This window comes from Pseudozyma flocculosa, assembly GCF_000417875.1.
Source record: "Pseudozyma flocculosa PF-1 unplaced genomic scaffold scaffold00024, whole genome shotgun sequence".
Taxonomy (NCBI): Eukaryota; Fungi; Basidiomycota; class Ustilaginomycetes; order Ustilaginales; family Ustilaginaceae; genus Pseudozyma; species Pseudozyma flocculosa.
The window spans coordinates 229,571-247,322 of record NW_006920892.1 but is presented as its reverse complement, the minus strand read 5'-3'; the positions used below and the strand labels follow the sequence as shown (position 1 = coordinate 247,322).

Genomic DNA, 17,752 nt, shown 5'->3' with positions numbered 1-17,752 from the left:
GAGGACGGCCGGACGGACGACGAACGTACCGGTTTCCGGTTCCGACCGACGCGGTCGTCCGCCGTCGCGTACCCCCCGACCGCCGACGCTCGCGGACNCACACACACTCTCTCCTCCTCTCTCTCTCTCTCTCTCTCTCTCTCTGATCTAACAACCCCACGTTTCTTCTTCTTCCGGGCTGGAGCGCTGCATCGGTCATCGGTCCAGCAGCAACGCCATACCCTCTCTCGCTCGTCATCGCAGCCGCCTGGCCACGACAGCGCTGGAGAAACAAGCAGGCGCCTCGGAGCCGCTCCCTTTTCGACCCGCAGCATCTCGGGGACCCTTCTAGTCACCGCTGACCGCCAATCGAGGCAGAGTCCAAGCTCCTCGTCTCCCTCTGCCCCTCGACACACGCCAATCTCGCGATTCATCTGCCTCTCTACCTCTATTGCTTGCAGCCCTATCTTGTCGACGCCCAATGCTGCCTGATGCAGCGCCGGCAATAGACCAAGGACAAGCACATCCAACCTCGGAGCCCCTGGATCAAACGACAGCCTCGGACCAGCGACCACCGCCCCTTGCCTTTCTTCAAGTCGCTGCTCAGGACGGGACTGCGCCGATCTCAGAGTCAGCCGGCCCAGATCAACCCGTGGCGTTGCCATTTGGGGAATCAAACTCTCTCAACCTCGCTTTCCCCCAATCTCGGGCCTCTCTCCTCGACTCCAAAGGGGCCGACCGGAACAAGCGCCCCTCCACGACCGCCTCTGCTTCATTCCGGCAGACGCCCTACCTCGCACGCAAGCGTTCGGTCAAGGACATAGTCAAAGCTTACGAGTCCGAGTCGGCCTCTTCGCACCTCGCCGTACCCACGCACTACATCAGCCCTGGCACGGGCACAAGCAACAACGGCGTCGGTGCTGGCCAAACGGAGAATCGCCACCGTCTCTCGCCGCCGGGCAACAGCCGACTCGTCCCGCTTCCTCCAACTTCGAACGCTGGCCCGGCCCTTGACACCCGGAGGTCGTCCGTGCTCTTATCCAGCGCATCCTACCCTTCGACCTACAGCCGCACCTTTGCTCGCTCTCGCACCACCAGCGACAGCTCGTCCCACTCGCCGCTCGCCCACAGCATTCCTCTGAGCCGGTCCCCGAGCCCACGACTGGCCTCGGTACAGACTCTGGCTCCCCCGCCGCTCGCAGCTGCGGATCGTCTTGCCGCCATGACCCCTCCTGATTCCAAACAGACGCCCTCGCCGTCCCCCTCGCCTTCTGGAGATTCCTCGGTGACGCCACCTTCACATCCCTCTCAGCCGTCGTCGAGCACCGCCTCCGAGGCTCCCTCGCGGTCTTCGTCTCTCAGGGTGCCTGGCACCGGATCTTCGCCGGCCGTCTCGCTCAACGAAGACGAAGGGCTCTACGAGGACATGGACACTGTCGCAGACCTCGACGCGTCGCCCACGCTCCACCTATCGCGCGCCAACCCACGCGTGGATATGTCCAAGATGACCGCATCCGAGCGTCGTGAGCACTCGCGGCGGCACTCGCGCGTCCATAGCCGCAACCTCAGCGTCTTTTTCCCTCGTCCCGAGACCGACGCCGAGCGCGAGGCTGACCAGCTCCGCGCATCGGAGCAGTTCTCGGGCTCTGCCGCAGCTGGCTCGGCGGCTGCGATCCCCGCGGCGTCAGCGGCGCCTTATCAAGCGGTTTCGCAAAAGCTCCAGCCGGCTCTCGAGGGCCTCGGTCACCGCCGAGCCGGAAGCGGCAATCGGCCACAGATCACGGTCAGCACAGACGCCAGCACCCTCTCGCCCAAGTCCGCCAGCTTCGCCCAGGCCCAGGCTCACAGCCACACGTACGGTCACACCTCATCGGCAGGCGGGCTTAGCGCCAGCTCGATCCATTCCGATCTGAGCCCGAGCCCGACAAGGGGGCGTCGTGGACACCACCACAAGCACAGCGTCAGCCACGCCGCCATGGTCGAGTCCGGTCTCAGCCCAGGAGGCATAGCCATGGCCTACAGCTCGAGCGCCGGCTCCTACATGTCTGACGGCTCGCTCCCGACTCCAGGCTTCCTTACTCCGAGACGAGAGGCTTCGGATCCCTTCTCGGACAATCCCGGCCACCACCACTCACATCAGCACGATCACTCCGCAGGCGGCCGTCAACACGACCATCAGCATGACAGCCACGGCCTCGGTCGCGGCCACGGCCTTGGTCACGGCCACGACCACGACCACGACCACGACCACGACCACGACCATGCGTCATCAAGCACAAGCCTTTCACTGATGATGCGCACGCTCAGCACGTTGTCGGCAATTCCGGCCTCATCGCGACCTCTGCTGCTCTTTGGAATGGCCCACTTCCTCCTCGGCGCGTCCCTCTGGGTGGCCGGACAAGAGGCGGACTCGCTTTCGGCGACTGGACTGGGCTACCTCGTCGTCTTCGATGCCATGGGCGTCCTTTCGAGCTTCGGTGCCGATTGGGCCCGCGTCGTCGATGACCGGCTTCGGGACAGCGATCGCAACGGCGTCAAGAAGCGCCGATACAACCCGCGGAAGCCGTACGGCAACCATCGGGTATCGACGCTGTTGCACTTTGTGCAGGCCATCTACCTGCTCTTCGCCAGCGTCTACGTGCTGAAGGAGTCGGTTGAGCATGCGCTGCTCGAAGGCGGCGGAGGCGCCCACTCGCACGCTTCCGGAGGTGCCGACGGCACACCTCTGCTCGAGAAGCTGGACGGCGCATCAGGCCACGAGCGGTCGCACGTCCACGAGGAGCATGTGCTCGGCCTGGTTCTGCCCAACCTGCTCCTCTCGCTCTCGCTCGCCGCTTGCGTCATCTCGAACATGTTCATGGGCAACCACGCTCGGCTGGTGGCTGCCTGTGGCCTCTCGACGGCTGCCTCTTCTGGCGGTGGCGCGGGCTCGGGCGCCATGTCTACGCGGAGCCACGGCCGCAGTGGCTCGGTGCTGGTGCACCCTTCGGCGCTGGCGTCGCCGCTGCTGGTGCTGCTGGCCAACCCGTTTAGCCTGACGGTGCTGTTTTTCTCCACGGCGCTGCTGTTTGCCGGCCTGACGATGCCGCCGCTCCAGGTGGCGGCGCTAGACAAGGTGCTCGCCGGGCTCGAAAGCGTATCGATGTTTTACGTGGCATACCCGGCCAGCGTGGCGCTGGGCAAGGTGCTGCTGCAGACTGCGCCGAGCGAAGAGGTGCCGCAAAAGGTGCAGCTGACGCGCGCGCTCAAGACAGTCGAGGAGCACCCGTTGGTGGCGTACGTGGCGCCGGTCAAGCTGTGGCGACTGACGCCGCCAACGTCTTCGATGCGGCAGACGGGCGCCGCCGCTGGTCGAGGCGGAGGAGGCGGCATGCTGGGCAACGTGGGACGGGGCGTGCAGCACGGCAGCAAGTCGGCCTCTCTGATCGCCACGGTCCACGTCTTCCTCAGGCGCGACGCCACCGAGCAGGATTGCTTTGACATGACGCGGTGGATCTGGGAGCGGGTGGCGCCGAGCGTCGGGGCAGGACGCGGCCTGGAGGCAGGCGAAATGCTACGGGGCACGCTGCGCGCCGGCGAGCTGACGGTGTGCGTCAAGCGCGAGGGATGGGAAGATGATGGAGCCGAGCTCGACGTTCACGGCGGCGGACACGAGCACCACGACCACGGTCACCACCACGGTCACGACCATGTGCACGAGCACGACCACGTCCACGACCACGGTCACGGACATGGACAAGGGCACGGACACAACTGCGGGTCGCACGGACATGAACACAATCACGAGCACGGCCACGAGAGAAAGGGGCGCGAACACCGTTCCGACGGTCGCATCCACGGGCACGGCCATGTCCACGACCACCAAGCGCCGCACCAGGACCAGCGCAACCACGCCGCTAGCCACGAGGCGCAGCTGCAACGCAACGGCAGCATCACCTCTGCTCAACCCGACCGGGCAGGTCACAATCACCGCCATCACCACCATCAGCATTAGAGACCAGGCCTCCGACTGCCGCGCGACTGGCTCAACGGCGTCGACTCGCGTCTATGATCCGCCCCGTCCTTGTTCATCTATCTATACATTCGCCTGTGCGCTCCTCATCGTCTGACAATGACCATGGTCTGCGAATGAGGCAGCCCACGACCGGTTTTGGCCGAGGATCTGGCGTGCGCTGGGCAGGGGTGCATCGCTCTGCCTGGCTGAGAGGTATGCGACCGCTGCTGGATGGACAGGCCGGCTGTGCTACGGTATTAGCAGTCGTGGTAGATGAAGCTGAGGGCATGCGTGGCTTTGAGGGTCAAAGGGGCGGAAGCGCATCGACGGTGTCCGGCATGCACGCAGGGAGCGCGGTGTCTGGGTGGGCATAACATGGTGGCAAGGGCCGGACGGCACCGGAAGCCGCCGCAAGCTGCAGCAAAACAGGCAACCAGGGGGGCAGGCGGGGGGGACCTGCGGCTGGCTGTCCACTTTGGGCCGTCTGGACACATACGCGCGTCTGTCTGTTGATCTGTAAGGCCACGTACTGGCAGGCCGCTGGCTGGCCAAGCACGCCGCCGCTGCGCGCTTTGCTGGCGACCGCGAAAATGATGCCGTTTGACGTACGTTTTGGCCGTCGTTTGGCGTAAATCGCTTGGCTCGGTTGGCCAGCTCTAAGAGAGAGGTAGTCTACTAGCTCTGTAGCTGGCCTCGGTCGACGGACCGAAATGACAGCAGCGGTTGCCCGCCTGCCCGCCTGCCCGCCTGCCCGCAGCCTGCCCGTCTGGCCGTGCGTGTGGGGCCTGCCTGACTAGCCCGGCCGTGGTTGCCTGCCTGTTCGATGCGCCGGCCAATGCCGACGGACCCTGACTACAGCTACACACTCTCTGCGGCTCTTCTGACTCTCTGCCTGGATCTCGACGCTCGCTCCTGGCCGCTCCTGGCCCACACCGTCGACCACCATCGACCGGCTCGCTTTCGACGACATACCACCGCCCCCGCATCGTAGAGCCGGTGTTACCTCTTCCAGCTTCGCCTTCCCATCAGCCGGCAGCAGCCACCAACGAGCCCCAACGCCCGCGAGTGTTATCCCGTCTTGGCGTCCACCGCCGCTTTCACGCGGCTCCGACATCGACAAGCTGCCCACTTCAGAACCGCTTCCACCATCATCCCGGCGCCCAGAGTGCCTCCCCAGCTTCACCCTCACATCGCCCGTTCGGCTTGCCCCTCGGAGCAGTCCGAACCACCAATTACATCGTTGCCACTTTGAGCTTGCTCCTCGCTCCGTGCGTTGGCCACCGCGCCGCCGCACCGGCCTCGTCACCCTTACCCTTGCCCACGTAGCCAAGCCGTCCGACCTCGCTTTGCGTCTTGAGCCAGCGTTGCCCTCATCTGCGTCGCCATCAGCACCGCAGCAACCCGTCATGACGACGTCCGTACACGCACACGCCACCACAACAGCAACACCCACACCCCTCTCGTTCGGCACCGGACCCCTGATCCTGGGCACACTGCACCACGCCTTCGTCAATCAAACGCACATCCTTGCCTTGCTCTCTTCAGAGCCCGCAGCGTCTGCCTGGGAACTGCTCGATTGACGCTTTCGACGCATCCCCCTCGGGCGTGGCCACCAGACGGCGTCGCCCGTGTCGAGCCACGGCGCAGCGCCATCACGACCCCGCTGCCTTTTCTCTGCCATCACGCTCCGAACACGACCCAGTGAGCGATGGCGTCGGATCGGCACGAGGCAAGGTCGTCCCGCAGAAGCGCTGCGTCTGATCCGTCTTCTCGCACAATCGAGGACCGCGACGATCGACTGCCGTATTGGAGACTAGACCACAGGCCTGCAGTCGACTCGCACTACAACATGGACACCTCGGCTTCGACGACGTACGCAGCCGCGACATTCGGCGCTTCGGATCGTTACGGCGAGGCATCCATCGACGGACAGAGGCCTCCCTACCCCCCACCCTCTACATCCTGGGATGCGCAGGCGCATTGGCAGCAGCAAGCAGATCCACATGATACCAACACGCACCCACCTGGGTTCGTCGAGCAATATAGGCCTGCCCCGACCCAAACCCATCCGCAGTCAATCCAGCAACATTTCGGCTATCAGCAGGCGCCCCAGCAGGCTCGCAACATGCACATGCTGCCGGTGCAGCATCGTCATGAACATCAGCAGGCCTACGCGCCTGCGCATCCGTATCATCGCCACGGCGATCTCGCCGACGACGGACAAAGTCGTCCGCCAACTGCGACCGGATCATTTCGCTTCTCGCGCCCCCCTTCGATATCATCGGCGAGCTACGGCGGTGGTGCAGAAGCGGTTCGGCCTCAGCCTGGCGGCGTGCCTTGGTCATCGGCCCAACACCCTTACAGCCGGGTCCGTCCCATGGATGCCCTATCTTCGGGCTCGTCGACTGCCCATTTCAACCTGGCCGAGCACCCTCGACACCCTTCAGCGACCGAACAGCGCGGTGGCGACGCTCACCCGTATTCTGAGGTGTCTGCTGACCACTCTTTCGACGTATCGATTTCGGGCGAGCGTCGCCACGCCGCATCCGGGAGCCCGGCCTCTTGGAAAAACGAGTCCTACGAAGCCAACGGGCACCGCCGGAAGCGGATACGGCCGGACGCAGGATCGGCGGATAGACCGGGAGACCCACCACCGCCTTCGGCTACTCCGGCGCACACCGACTTCGCCGCGCCAACGACTCGCGGCTCGGCTCCACCCCTTGCTTCTGTGTCCGATTCGGCGGCCCGGACAAGTGGCGTTGTCGGATCTGGGGTCAACGACGCCGCTGCGTCCGCTCCTCTTCGCAGAAGACTGGCGTCTGCGGCTGAGCTGAAAGACAGCAGCGACGACGACGGCACCAGCAGGTCGGCCGTTGCTGTTGGTAGCGTGGAGCCGACGACCTCGGTGCAAGGATGGAGCGAAGCTGGGGGAGCCGGCAAGACCAAACGGCGGAAGCGGGCGATCTTGAGCTGCACCGAGTGCAAGCAGCGCAAGATCAAGTGCGACCGCAACGTTCCCAACTGCGGCAGCTGCGTGCGGAGGGGCGTGGCGCACATGTGCCGCTGGGGCGACGAGCGCGACGACATCGCATCTGCCAAGGCGGGCAGCATCACTCCGTCCAATGCGGCGCTGATGGCGAGGATTGCGCAGCTCGAATCGCAGGTGCGAGCGCTACAGGCCACCGGGCAGCGGTCATCCAGCCAACTGGCCGTCAGCGCTGAAGGGTTGTCGGAATCGGGCGAGGAGCCTTTGCACGGTCAAAATCGGTTCGCGACTAGGCTGCTCAACCGTGCTGGTGCTGGGCTCAGGCACAGCGGCGCCTCACATCCGCAGAGCTCGCAGAGCTACATGGTCACGGCGGCACATGCCCACCGCAGCCGCTCTCCCATCGAGCCGGATCCAAGGGCAGCGTTGCGCGACGCCGACATGGTCGCGCGGAGCGAGGCAAGCGACAGCCCTGGCTCAGAAGACGAGGATGCGGCCGAGGTCCTTGAGGCCCTGGCTCGAGGGACGCGGCTGCGCAAAGAGCACTCGCCCCTGCCTATGCACAAGGCGGCCGATGGAGCTGAAGTATCTGCAACGCGACGCTCGCCAACCGCACAGGGCAAAAGTGCCAAGCCAGACAGTGGGCAGGACGATCTCAAGTCCGACACTTCACGGCCTGATGGCGACGGGCAAGACGGTCCCGGTTTGCCGCTGGATCAGCGTCCTGCGCGAGCTCAGTCGCCACGGGGACCCGTGCTTCACCCCAAGCCAGGAAGCGTGGCAGCTGTGCAGGCGGCCGGTGCCCTTCTGGACAACATGCATCCCTTCCCACACGTTGAGCTGCATGTCCCACGGCACAGTCAGCGCTTCGACGATCTGCGCGTGCTCGTGGGCCTCTTGCCGTCGCGCGAAGCCGTGTCGGCGCTCATCAAGATTTACATCAGCGAGGCGGAGCCGCTCGTCGTGTCCCTCCATGTCCCGACGCTCTGGGCTCAGCTCGACGCTTTTTGGAAGCGCATGGACCGGCTGCAGCAGGCGGCGACCGACAGCGAGCGCCCCGCTGCCGATGGCAAGGAGGAGGCGCCGGACCTGCAGTTTGCATCGCTGCTCTTTGCGCTGGTCGAGGGCGCCTGCGAGTACCTTGCACCATGCGAAGTATTGACCTACGGGATCTGTACTTCGCGCGACGAGATCTGCGCTCGCCTCACTCTGCTCGTTCGCGCTTCGACGGCGCTCCTCTCACTCGACAAGTTCATTTCCAATCCGACCCTGTGCGGCTTCCAGGCGGTCGTCGCGCTCCGCCACTACTGCTTCAACCGCGAGTTCCGGCAAGAGTACATTGTCCTGTCGACCATGGCGATCAAGGCGGCCGAGGTGATTGGCATGCACCGACTCGGTAACGCCGTCGATGACCACAACAGGTGGGACGAGGAGCGCCGAACGCAGCTCATGCTCAACTCGGACGACGGATCGGGGGCCCGTGTCAATCCTTCGAACGGCACTGGCAGCTCTCAGCGATCAAAGAAAAGGGGCCGCTCCGATGCAAGAAGGTCCAACGACTCGGACAGCGAAATCGAGGTGGAACTCATGGATCCGCTCCGGCTGGATCTCAACGCAATGTTCTTGCCCCGCGGCCGCCAGAAGAAGCGGTGGGAGAACAAGGCCACGGCCCGCTTCTACGACCACAACCACCTCCAGCGTGAGATCGCGCGCAAGGTCTGGTTCGCCCTCGTCACGATGGACTGGCTCTGCGGAGCCTTCTTCGACCGCTGCTATCACTGCGGCGACGAGCAGTGAGTTTCGCTGAGCTGACCTGACTGGCATCTGAATCGCATGCCCGCCAAGGCAATGACTTGCGATGGCTGAACATTTCTATCCTCTGCGTTGACCCCGATGCAATTGCTTATCAGGTTCACCACTCAGACCCCGCAGAACATCGACGACGGTGCGCTGTCTGCGCTGTCCGCTCAAGACGGGTCCGACGACGGCAATGAGCGGGAAACCTCCCTTCTCGACCGCGTCCAGCCGTGGTACGAGCCCACCGACAACAGCTTTGTGCTGGTCAACGTCGATCTGTGCCGTACGGTGCGAAGCATCGCCGATGCGCAGAACCGCGGCCAGGAGGCCTACGATGTCGTCCTGCAGATCGACCGACGCTTCCGCTCCATCCTCGACAACCTGCCGCCTTTCTTTCGCCTGGACGGGGAGACTGAGTACGACCCCAAGGTCATCCAGCTCCATCGCGCTCGGCCCTACCTTGCCCTGCAGCGGGCGGTGATTTACGAGTTCGTCCACCATCGGTTGCTGATGCTTCATCGCCTCTACATGGGCAGGGGCTACAGCAACATCAAGTATGCCTACTCGACGCGCACCTGCATCGAAGGTGCCAGCGTCGTGATCGCACTGCTGCGGTGCCTCGACCAGGTGCAGTCTCACGGTGGCTCCCGCGGCGGACGTTACTGGGTCTACACCTTCCACCTCTTCCACGCGCTGTTGGCGCTACAGGTGGACCTTGTCAATCTGAGCAGCGAGCCGATGCACGACGAGGTGCTGCTCAAGGCCAACGATGTCATGTCCGGGCTTAAGATGATGCTGGCCAGGACCGACGCCGAGGGTCGCAACCCGATCCTGGCCAAGTCGATCGACGTCATCAAGTCGCTGCGCAAGGAAGAGAAGACGCGCCGCGCTCGCTACGACGCGCAACGAACAGACGAGACCGTGGTCGCCAGAGAGCCGTCAAAAGAATCGTCGACTCGAGCGAGACCGGGCTCGGGCTCCGACGACAACGACAACGATGCCACGCGACGATCCTCGCGCGCGCACACGGATGCCTCGCGCGACACAGGTCAGATTGCAGCGCAATTGGCCAAAGGGATCCTCGAGACCTGGCCGAACCTACGGCATCCAGGCAAGGACTACACGGCTTCGACACCCGGACTGCGTCGAACCTCTTCGGCGGGCACGAGACCCCAAGCGTCGCGCCAGAGCTCGGCCGCGGGCAAGGGCGAGGTACGTGGTCAGCTCACTCGACTCGCCGCCGAGGATGCGCTCCCCTCGGGCCCGATTGCACCAGCTGCGGGCCAGGTCAATCCACGCGAGGATGCGAAACCTGAAGAGCCTGCAGCGACGACGGCCGCCGCGCTTGGGCCGGCTCCGCCCTCGGACAACCCAGGCCCTGTGCCTTTGCAGGACGATGCACCCGAAGGACCGGTCCGGCAGCAGGACCTTCTCTTCGACCCGAGCATGACGGATCTCGACGGGTATCTGGAGCTTCTCACGTCGTACCAGATCCCCAGCGAGGTCTCGGGGGCCCCAAACTATTTTGATGTCAATGTGCTCGACGAGCATCACTACGGCACCTCGATGGAGCTGGCGGCGTTCAACACGTTTGACGCGCAGCCTGCCTCCCTTGCTGCGCCCTATGGCCAGCAGATGGGCCTTTTCAGCAACGACGGTGCGGCGCTGGGATCCCTGATGGCGACGGAGGCAGGAGGAGCGGCCTCTGCGAATTCGCATCTGGCGTCCTACAATACCGCGATGCTGAGGCCCCAAGACGGGTTCCCGGCGGCCGACGCCGTTGGCATGGGGGGCCTTTCGGGTCCAGCGACGGTGCCGGGTGTCGATACGGCGGCGGCGACATCTTCGGGCGGGCTCAACATGCCTTACGCGGAACTCGACGCTGCTTCGATACCACCTCAGCCTGCAGGCGGCTGGGACGGGCCGGCAGCGTCGGGTGCTGGACCGCCGCCGGGTGCACCCGGCGGCGGTATCCTCTTTAACCAGCCGAGACCGCCGCCGCTCAACGTGCGCAACCTGCTCAGCGGCGACCAGTGAAGGTCGAGGACCATGCTTGCAGGCCATGCCGCTCGTCGGTGGAGTGGGTCGGTGGATTAGCGTTGGCAGCCGTCTCTGTGTATTTGTATCTTTGCCTCGTTCGCCCGTCCTGGCATGGTCGCTGCACCGGCACAGGACGCCGGCTCGACATACATGCTGCCTCGCGACGCTTCACGCGGCGGGATGACGCCAACCAGGAGTGTACTTGGTTGTGCCTTGGCGTGGCGAGGCTTGCGCATCATATCAGGTGGACCGGAGACGGTCGTTGAGATCTTCGTTTGTTGGTAGTCAAGAGTGAGGGTGTCTTGAGTGAGTCTAAGGGTCGAGCCAGCAAAGCAAGGGTGGATGGACCCGCTCCCTCCACCTATGCAGCCGGTCAGGCGGGCGCATGCTTTTGTGTGTTGTGTTTCGACAGCCAACGCCTGACGCCAATAAACGCCTGGAAAAGGCTGACTCAGTTCCCCCGCCCACCTCCGCACCACCATCTCCCCCGACATCCAGCTTCCCTCTCCATCCAGGACGCTGCCTGCCGCAACAAACACGCCAACGCATCCTTCTAGCAAGTGCACCGAGTCGGTGACGTTACAGCCATGCCTCCCAAGCGTTCTCAGTCCGCTCTCTCAGTGTCGGCCAAGAAATCCCGCTCGTCGTTGTCGTCTTCCGTGCTCAAGTCGACGCCCGTCAAGCCGTCCAGCACCTCCAACTCTCTCCTCTCTCGAACCACTGGCAACAGCACCTCCAAGTCGCCCACCAGCCAGCAGGAAAAGGAGTATGAACGCAGTCTGCTGAAGGAGGCCGAGGGGAGGGACGAGCTCGACGTCGACGATGCCAGGTGGGACGGCATCTGGAACAGAACTAGGAGTGCCATGGGACGGGTCAGGCCCGGTACGTTTTTCGCACTCGTCGAGGCTGTGCCACATCTCCGAGCGACGTGGTCGCTCATCTCCACAGCGGCGTCCTCTCCTCGCTCGCTCCACTCCCGTACAGTCCATGCCGAGGGTCAGAATCGGATCCAGCACATCCTGCGCCTCTTCGACCTCGATCCCACGTAAGCCTTCCATCCCGTTTTCTCCTGCCTCTTCCCGTGACTTGATCCGTCCGCGCTCACAGCCATCAACCCCAACTCCCTTGCTGATCATCGTCATCGATGCGCCACGCAGATATGGACCGTGCATCGGTCTCACCCGGCTGGAGCGGTGGGAACGCGCCGAGGAGCTGGGCGAGCATCCGCCTCGCGAAGTCTACGATATCCTCACCACAAAGCAGGGCACACTCGACTACCGCGACTGCGTCTTCAAGGAGCACGGCCTCTAACGGCGCAAGACCATGCACACCTTTACTCTCCCGCTCTGCCTTCTAGCCCCGAATCCATGTCTTCCCTTGCCCGTCCCGAGCCGAGGACAAAGACCAAATTGATCAGGACGAGCCCAACATGGCCTCATGGTCATCCGGGTCCCTCCGTTTGCAATCTTACTCTCCTGCAGCTACGCACCGCCTAGCAGAGAGCCCGTCGATGGCGTCGTCCCGGTGTACATATACCCTCTTAGCCCTCTCTTTAGCAGCCCAGATTGTTTCTGCCCGTTCGGCCAGACAGCGACATTGCGCCCCTGCTCGTGACGGACGTTCCTCCAGTCCCCCTCCTGACTCGGCCGTCCCCCGACGCTCGCAATTCCGTCTGCCTGTCGTACCTAGGCCGAACCCGGCCCAACCCTTACCGACCACGCTCTGCACGTTCTCGTCCATCTGTCCAACTCGCCCCCTAGCGAGGGGCCCGCCAAGCGTCAGCACGTTCAAAAGCAAGTGAATCAAAGGTGTCGGCGGTACCAGCCTAGGCCCGCTTGGTGGGCACCTTGGCGGGAAGCGCTGCGATGGACCTTTTGGTGGCACCTTGGCGGGCCAAGCCAAGCCCTACTTTGCCGAATCGGCATGACAGCATGACCTTGGCTGCCGCTTGCACACAAGACCCCTTCTGGATCGCTGAGCGATACAAGTCTTCTCTTGTTTCCACTTCGATTTCTTTGTCCTCCGTGCAGCATCTCAGGGGAAGAAGGCAAAGAACACGAGCAAATCGAGATTGCGGTGGGAAGAGGAGTACAACGGGGCCCGGAGCGGGCGAGCCGACGGAGTGGCAGAGCCGACGGAGTGGCAGAGCCGACGGAGTGGCAGAGCCGAGGAACGGACGAGCGCCGAGAAAAGCGAGGAAGAGGATCGACGGGTTGACTACAGAGAGCGGGTACATCGGTGGGAAGAGGGGTTGCGAGCAAAGCGAGATGCGACGACGTGAACGAGCAAAGACGAGGGCGGGAGAGCGAAGAAGAACGACGGCGTATGGACAGCGGGGAGGAAGGGGGACGGTGCGGGACGGTTGGGATAGAGAGCGAGAGAGGGAGAGAGAGAGAGGAGGGAGGGCATGGTCGAAACGATACGAAGGAAGATACGGCGTGCATAGGCGGGGCTTGGCTGCTGCGAGGGACTTGCAAAACAAACGACGACGACGAGAGGGGACTGCGAAGACGACAAAGACGACGAGAGGCACGCGATTATTGGGAAGCTTGCTTGCGAAGAGAGTGTTGACTTGAGGGCGAGGACTGGCTGGGCCTTGAAGAAGGAGAACGGCGTCGGTCATAGGCCAGGAAACGTTCACAGCTCTGCTGCGATGTTGCTGGGGGCCCATTTGCGCTGATGGGAATCTAGAAATGGAGAGAGGCCGTGGCGGATGGTCAGCTCCACGACGCTTCTTGCCGTCGGGACGATGCGGCTCAAAGGTACTGGGAACAAGGCATCAACGACGTGTTCAGAGTGTGACGGTCGCTCTCCCCGTCGACAGATTCCCGACACCAGATCCAGCAGCGGCAAGGCGCGTCGTCGGCCTGGTGACGGCGAACCTCGTCGACGGAGCAGAAAGACCGCTTATAGCCTGTCGATTTCTCGTCCACAGCCCGCGCCCCCTCGTTCCGCTGTGTCCAGAAGAAAAGGAAGCGCAGATCTGACGTAGAAGGATGGTAGTCGAATGATTGCTCATCATGATCGTCGTCCCTCGTCGACCGTCGTCGAGGACGGTCGCTATCAACGTCGCCGCTGACGCTCGATCTATGCCTGTGCTCGGGCACCGAACGGATACTTGGAGCTGTCATCGTCAGACTCACCATTCCTGATTGGCGGTGCGCAGTAGATCGTGGGCATGGCCGCGGATCGACGGCCCCGCCGTCGGCTTCGTCGCCTTCTAGCCATTGCTCAGAACATGCGGGCCAGAGACATTGTTGCGACTCGCGGCCGAGATGGTTTCTTCCTCGAGCGATTGCACGCTCACGGTGTTGGAATCCGGGGTCGATGTCGATCCTGCTGCAGAGATGCTCGAGGCCGACGACGACGATGGGCACGTGTTTCTTCGCAGCTCGTGGGCCTTTGGGTCAGGCATTGGAGGTGGGACGGTCCAGACGCGATTGAGAATCGATCCTGGCGGCCCCTCTTCTCCGGCGGCGCCTTGTAGGAACCTCTTGTGTTCGCGCCTCGCCTGAGCCGCGACAAACCTGCCTTCCATGGCATCGTCGAGCTGCGGGAAGTGCGGGTTGAACTTCGACACCGACATCACCCGCTTGAGGACGGCCGCGGCTCGATCAAACGCCCGCAAGAAGTCGTATGGCGCTTGCGAAGCATCGACCAGGTCGAGCGCGACTATGCAGTGCCTGATGACTGAGTCGATCTCGGCCGCCGAGGTCTGCGGGAGCGTGCCGGCCACGACGAAAGAGTCCAGGTCCTTGGAGAGACCACACACCATCTCGTCGAAGAGGACGATCCAGTAGTTGACCGTGGGCGGCAGTTGCCTTGACAGGGGCACATCGGCGGTCGCCAAAGGATCGCTCCATTCGTCGACCTTGGTCCACAGGCGGTGCTTGCGCCAGATAGAGATCCGCGCCCAGACGTGCATTCTGCAGAACATCTGGCAGGTGCGTCCAAGGATGCTGTGCATCTCGGCGGCATCGGTGGGGCGGTGTCGCACGAAAGCGGACTCAAGCTTGTCGAGGCGCCGCAACAGCTCGTGTACCGCGTCCGGCGCTGCGGTTCCTGGCCGCCCTTCAAGGTCGCTCTGCAAGGTGCTCACGGTGCTCGCCAGAGCGACGCAGACCCGCGCTACCTCTGCGGAACATCGCATCAGGTTTTGCGAATGGAAGAAGGTGGGTGGCAGGTCCGGTGGCAGGATCGATGGTTCCCAGAAGGCCATTGGACGGACCGACTCGAGAAAGTCTGGCCAGCGCTCGGCCTGCACATCGAGGTCGGGCATGGCAATCAGCTTGCGACAACGATGGCTGACGCCGGTCCAGCATAGGCGCACGATCGACTCGTACTTGATTTCAGCCTCGGAAGAGCCCGATGCGAGCGGCCGGCGCCAATACAGCTCCGAGTCCGGCTCGCACATCTGGACTCCCGGCTCGCGCGAAGATACCGTCTCGTGGATCCTGGATGACCTGACGATGTTTTCGGCAATGCCAACCAGGGCCACCTGCTCCGAGCTGCCATCCTCCTGTAATAGGGCCAAGATGCTGGCGGCTTGGCCGGTCGAAGGCGAAACTCCAGCCTCGTCCAGTAGCGCAGAGTCGATATACTGCCTGGCCATCTTGATGAGCTGCATCGACAGCTTGCGGGACGCGGCATCGGCGGCCCGGAGGTCGGCAGTGATCGGTTCGACCAGCTGGGTTCGATGCATGTCGCACGCCGCCACTGCGAGCACCGAGAGGTAGAGCGCCGGATCGGCGCTGCGGATGCCCTCCTGCGTCGAGACGTTGCGCAACAGCGTTGGCGCATGCAACAGGCCGAAAAAGATTGCGTTGGACTGGACGAAGCGGCGCAAGAGCAGCTGGATAAGCTTGGTAGCGAATGGCCGCGAACCGCCTATCACGGCCACCGTGTGGTCCCACCAAGTCTCGGGATATGAGATTATCGGCTGGACTGGCACGGCCGTGTTGTCGTTCTGGATCATGGCCAAGTCCGAAGCATGGGAGGAGGCCGAGGAGGGCATTCGGGAGGCCTCGTCGCGGCTGGCAGGGAAGGGCGCCCATCGCCGGTCGTCGTCGTCCTCGCCGTTGCCATCGCCGTCCCTGAGGCGTTTGCCAAAGCCACGATGCTGCTGCAGGACCGCGGAAGCGACATCGAGGCCCTCGAGAAACTTGCGCTTATTGCCGGCTACCGGCAGGATCATGTTTTCGTCGCTCGGACGCCTGCTCTGCCTGGGCGGTTCCATCGCTGACATGCGTGAAGGGACTTGACCGTGGGCACCGTTGCCAGCATCGCGTATGCTGGCAAGCTGGGGGTCCGAGCCGGCACGGGTGTTGACGTCCGTGACTGGAGATAGCTGCGGATGCTGAGCCTTGGTCTTGGGCTTGGGTTTGGCGGGGGCGTACTCGCAGTCTATGGCTCGACGCTCGCAGTGGCGGCATGGCATGGCGCCATCGCAGCGGAGCTTGCGAGCGCGGCAAAAAGTGCATGCCACTCGAGCTCGAGGTGGATCCGATGGTGGGCCGGACGAAGCCGGCGTTGGTAGCACCGCCATCGAGGGAGACGGTGCGGCCGGCCGTTGCAGTACGTCGGGCGTGGTCGCACCGGGTGCAGGTCGAGAGGCCCCTGGCCGGCGGGTTGGCATCGCATCGAAGGGTTGCCGCACATCTACATCCGCGACGCTGGAAAAGAGCGCCCGAGGGTACGATGCAGATGCCGACGGGGGAAGCATGGGATCTTGCGAGGGCAGCAACCGATCAGCCCGGCTCATGGGTTCCAGGTCATCTGCGCGCCGTCCGAATGCAGTCGGAGGCGCCATCAGCGGCGGTAGTGGTGGCTCGAGCCTCTGAGCACGGCCAAAGGTCGAAGAGGTGAATGTGTGCCGCTCAACGCCGTCCGGATAGTCGGCATCGACACGACGTCTGGCGAGCGAATGGCGGCGCTGCTGTTGCTGCTGCTGATGCTGCGCAAGGTGAAGGTCGTCGGCTCGTTGAGCGAGGACTGGCCAGTCTGATGGGTGATCCTCGGGTTCAGATTGCCTCCGCCATCCTGGCAAGAAGTCTGGGCGGTGGGCCGGTTGTTCCGGGGCCGCGGCCACAAAGTGGCCGCCATCGTCCTGATAGAAGGGCGAATGAGGCGCAGGAGGTTCAGCCATCTCTGCTTCTGGGCCATCCCAGCGCGAGGGCATCCCGCTGGGCAAGGGCGGATAGTCGCATCCGCTCGATCGGTGATGGTAGGAGCGAGGCACCTGCTGGGCCTCAAAGGACTCGCGCGACCGCCTTGGTAGCGTCGGCGCCCCGGTTTTTTCGAGCTGCGGCATGGGCGGCAGCCGCGACGAGTTGAGGGCCAAAGCGGAGGTGAGGAGGTGTGATGAGTCGGAGAAAGGCGGAGAGTATGGCAGAAGATGAGCTGATCGCCAGAAGGCCTTGTACAGAAGGCGCCGACGGCTACCAAAGTGCCATCGTCCCGAGCGGGCGTCGAGAGTCGGTCTGTCGGCTTGAGCCTGGCCGGCTGCGTTGCGGGTAGGTCCGATTACAGGGCAGGGCGCCTGGGCCAGGGCCAAGCTGCAATTATCAATCGAGAGGACGAGGACGAGGATGAAAACGAGGCCGAGGGCGAGGACAAGGGCGAGGGCGAGGCGAGATAGAGGGGCTCGTCGGATGCTATCGGATGGTCCGAGGCTGCCCGAGTTGTGTCGAGCGTTGCAGGCGGGGTCTTGGCCGCTTTCTTTGCCGGTGTGCGACGGTGGGGGTCGCAGCGGTCGCAGCGGTCGCAGCGGGGGTGCTGGAGTGAGGGGCGACGGAGAGCGCAGTACGTGGTGGCGGGTAGAAGAAGCTAGCCACAGGCTCGACGGGTCAAAGTCCAAAGGCCTTTCTTTGCCTTGCCTTTGCCTTCCTTGCCTTGCCTTGCCTTGCCTTGCCTGCCCCGTAGCAACGCAGCTTCCCGCATCGCACACCGGGAGCGAC

At 63.7% G+C, this 17,752-nt stretch overlaps 4 protein-coding genes across 4 annotated transcripts; 3 read left to right on the top strand and 1 right to left on the bottom strand.

Annotated features, from left to right (window-relative positions):
• Positions 1 to 460: 460 nt before the first annotated feature.
• Positions 461 to 3,973, top strand: PFL1_06182 (uncharacterized protein; the record flags this gene model as incomplete). Its single annotated transcript, XM_007883721.1, has 1 exon — positions 461 to 3,973. One exon carries the CDS (start codon positions 461 to 463, stop codon positions 3,971 to 3,973), a length of 3,513 nt encoding a protein of 1,170 aa, XP_007881912.1.
• A 1,708-nt stretch (positions 3,974 to 5,681) lies between these two features.
• On the top strand, positions 5,682 to 10,793 carry PFL1_06181 (uncharacterized protein; the record flags this gene model as incomplete). Its single annotated transcript, XM_007883720.1, has 2 exons — positions 5,682 to 8,752; positions 8,870 to 10,793. 2 exons carry the CDS (start codon positions 5,682 to 5,684, stop codon positions 10,791 to 10,793), a joined length of 4,995 nt encoding a protein of 1,664 aa, XP_007881911.1.
• Positions 10,794 to 11,383: 590 nt separating this feature from the next.
• On the top strand, positions 11,384 to 12,107 carry PFL1_06180 (uncharacterized protein; the record flags this gene model as incomplete). Its single annotated transcript, XM_007883719.1, has 3 exons — positions 11,384 to 11,678; positions 11,781 to 11,841; positions 11,954 to 12,107. 3 exons carry the CDS (start codon positions 11,384 to 11,386, stop codon positions 12,105 to 12,107), a joined length of 510 nt encoding a protein of 169 aa, XP_007881910.1.
• A 1,909-nt stretch (positions 12,108 to 14,016) lies between these two features.
• PFL1_06179 (uncharacterized protein) lies at positions 14,017 to 16,233 on the bottom strand (the record flags this gene model as incomplete). The annotated part of the gene is made up of 1 exon (XM_007883718.1): positions 14,017 to 16,233. The coding sequence occupies one exon, from the start codon at positions 16,231 to 16,233 to the stop codon at positions 14,017 to 14,019; it is 2,217 nt and encodes a 738-aa protein (XP_007881909.1).
• Positions 16,234 to 17,752: the final 1,519 nt, after the last annotated feature.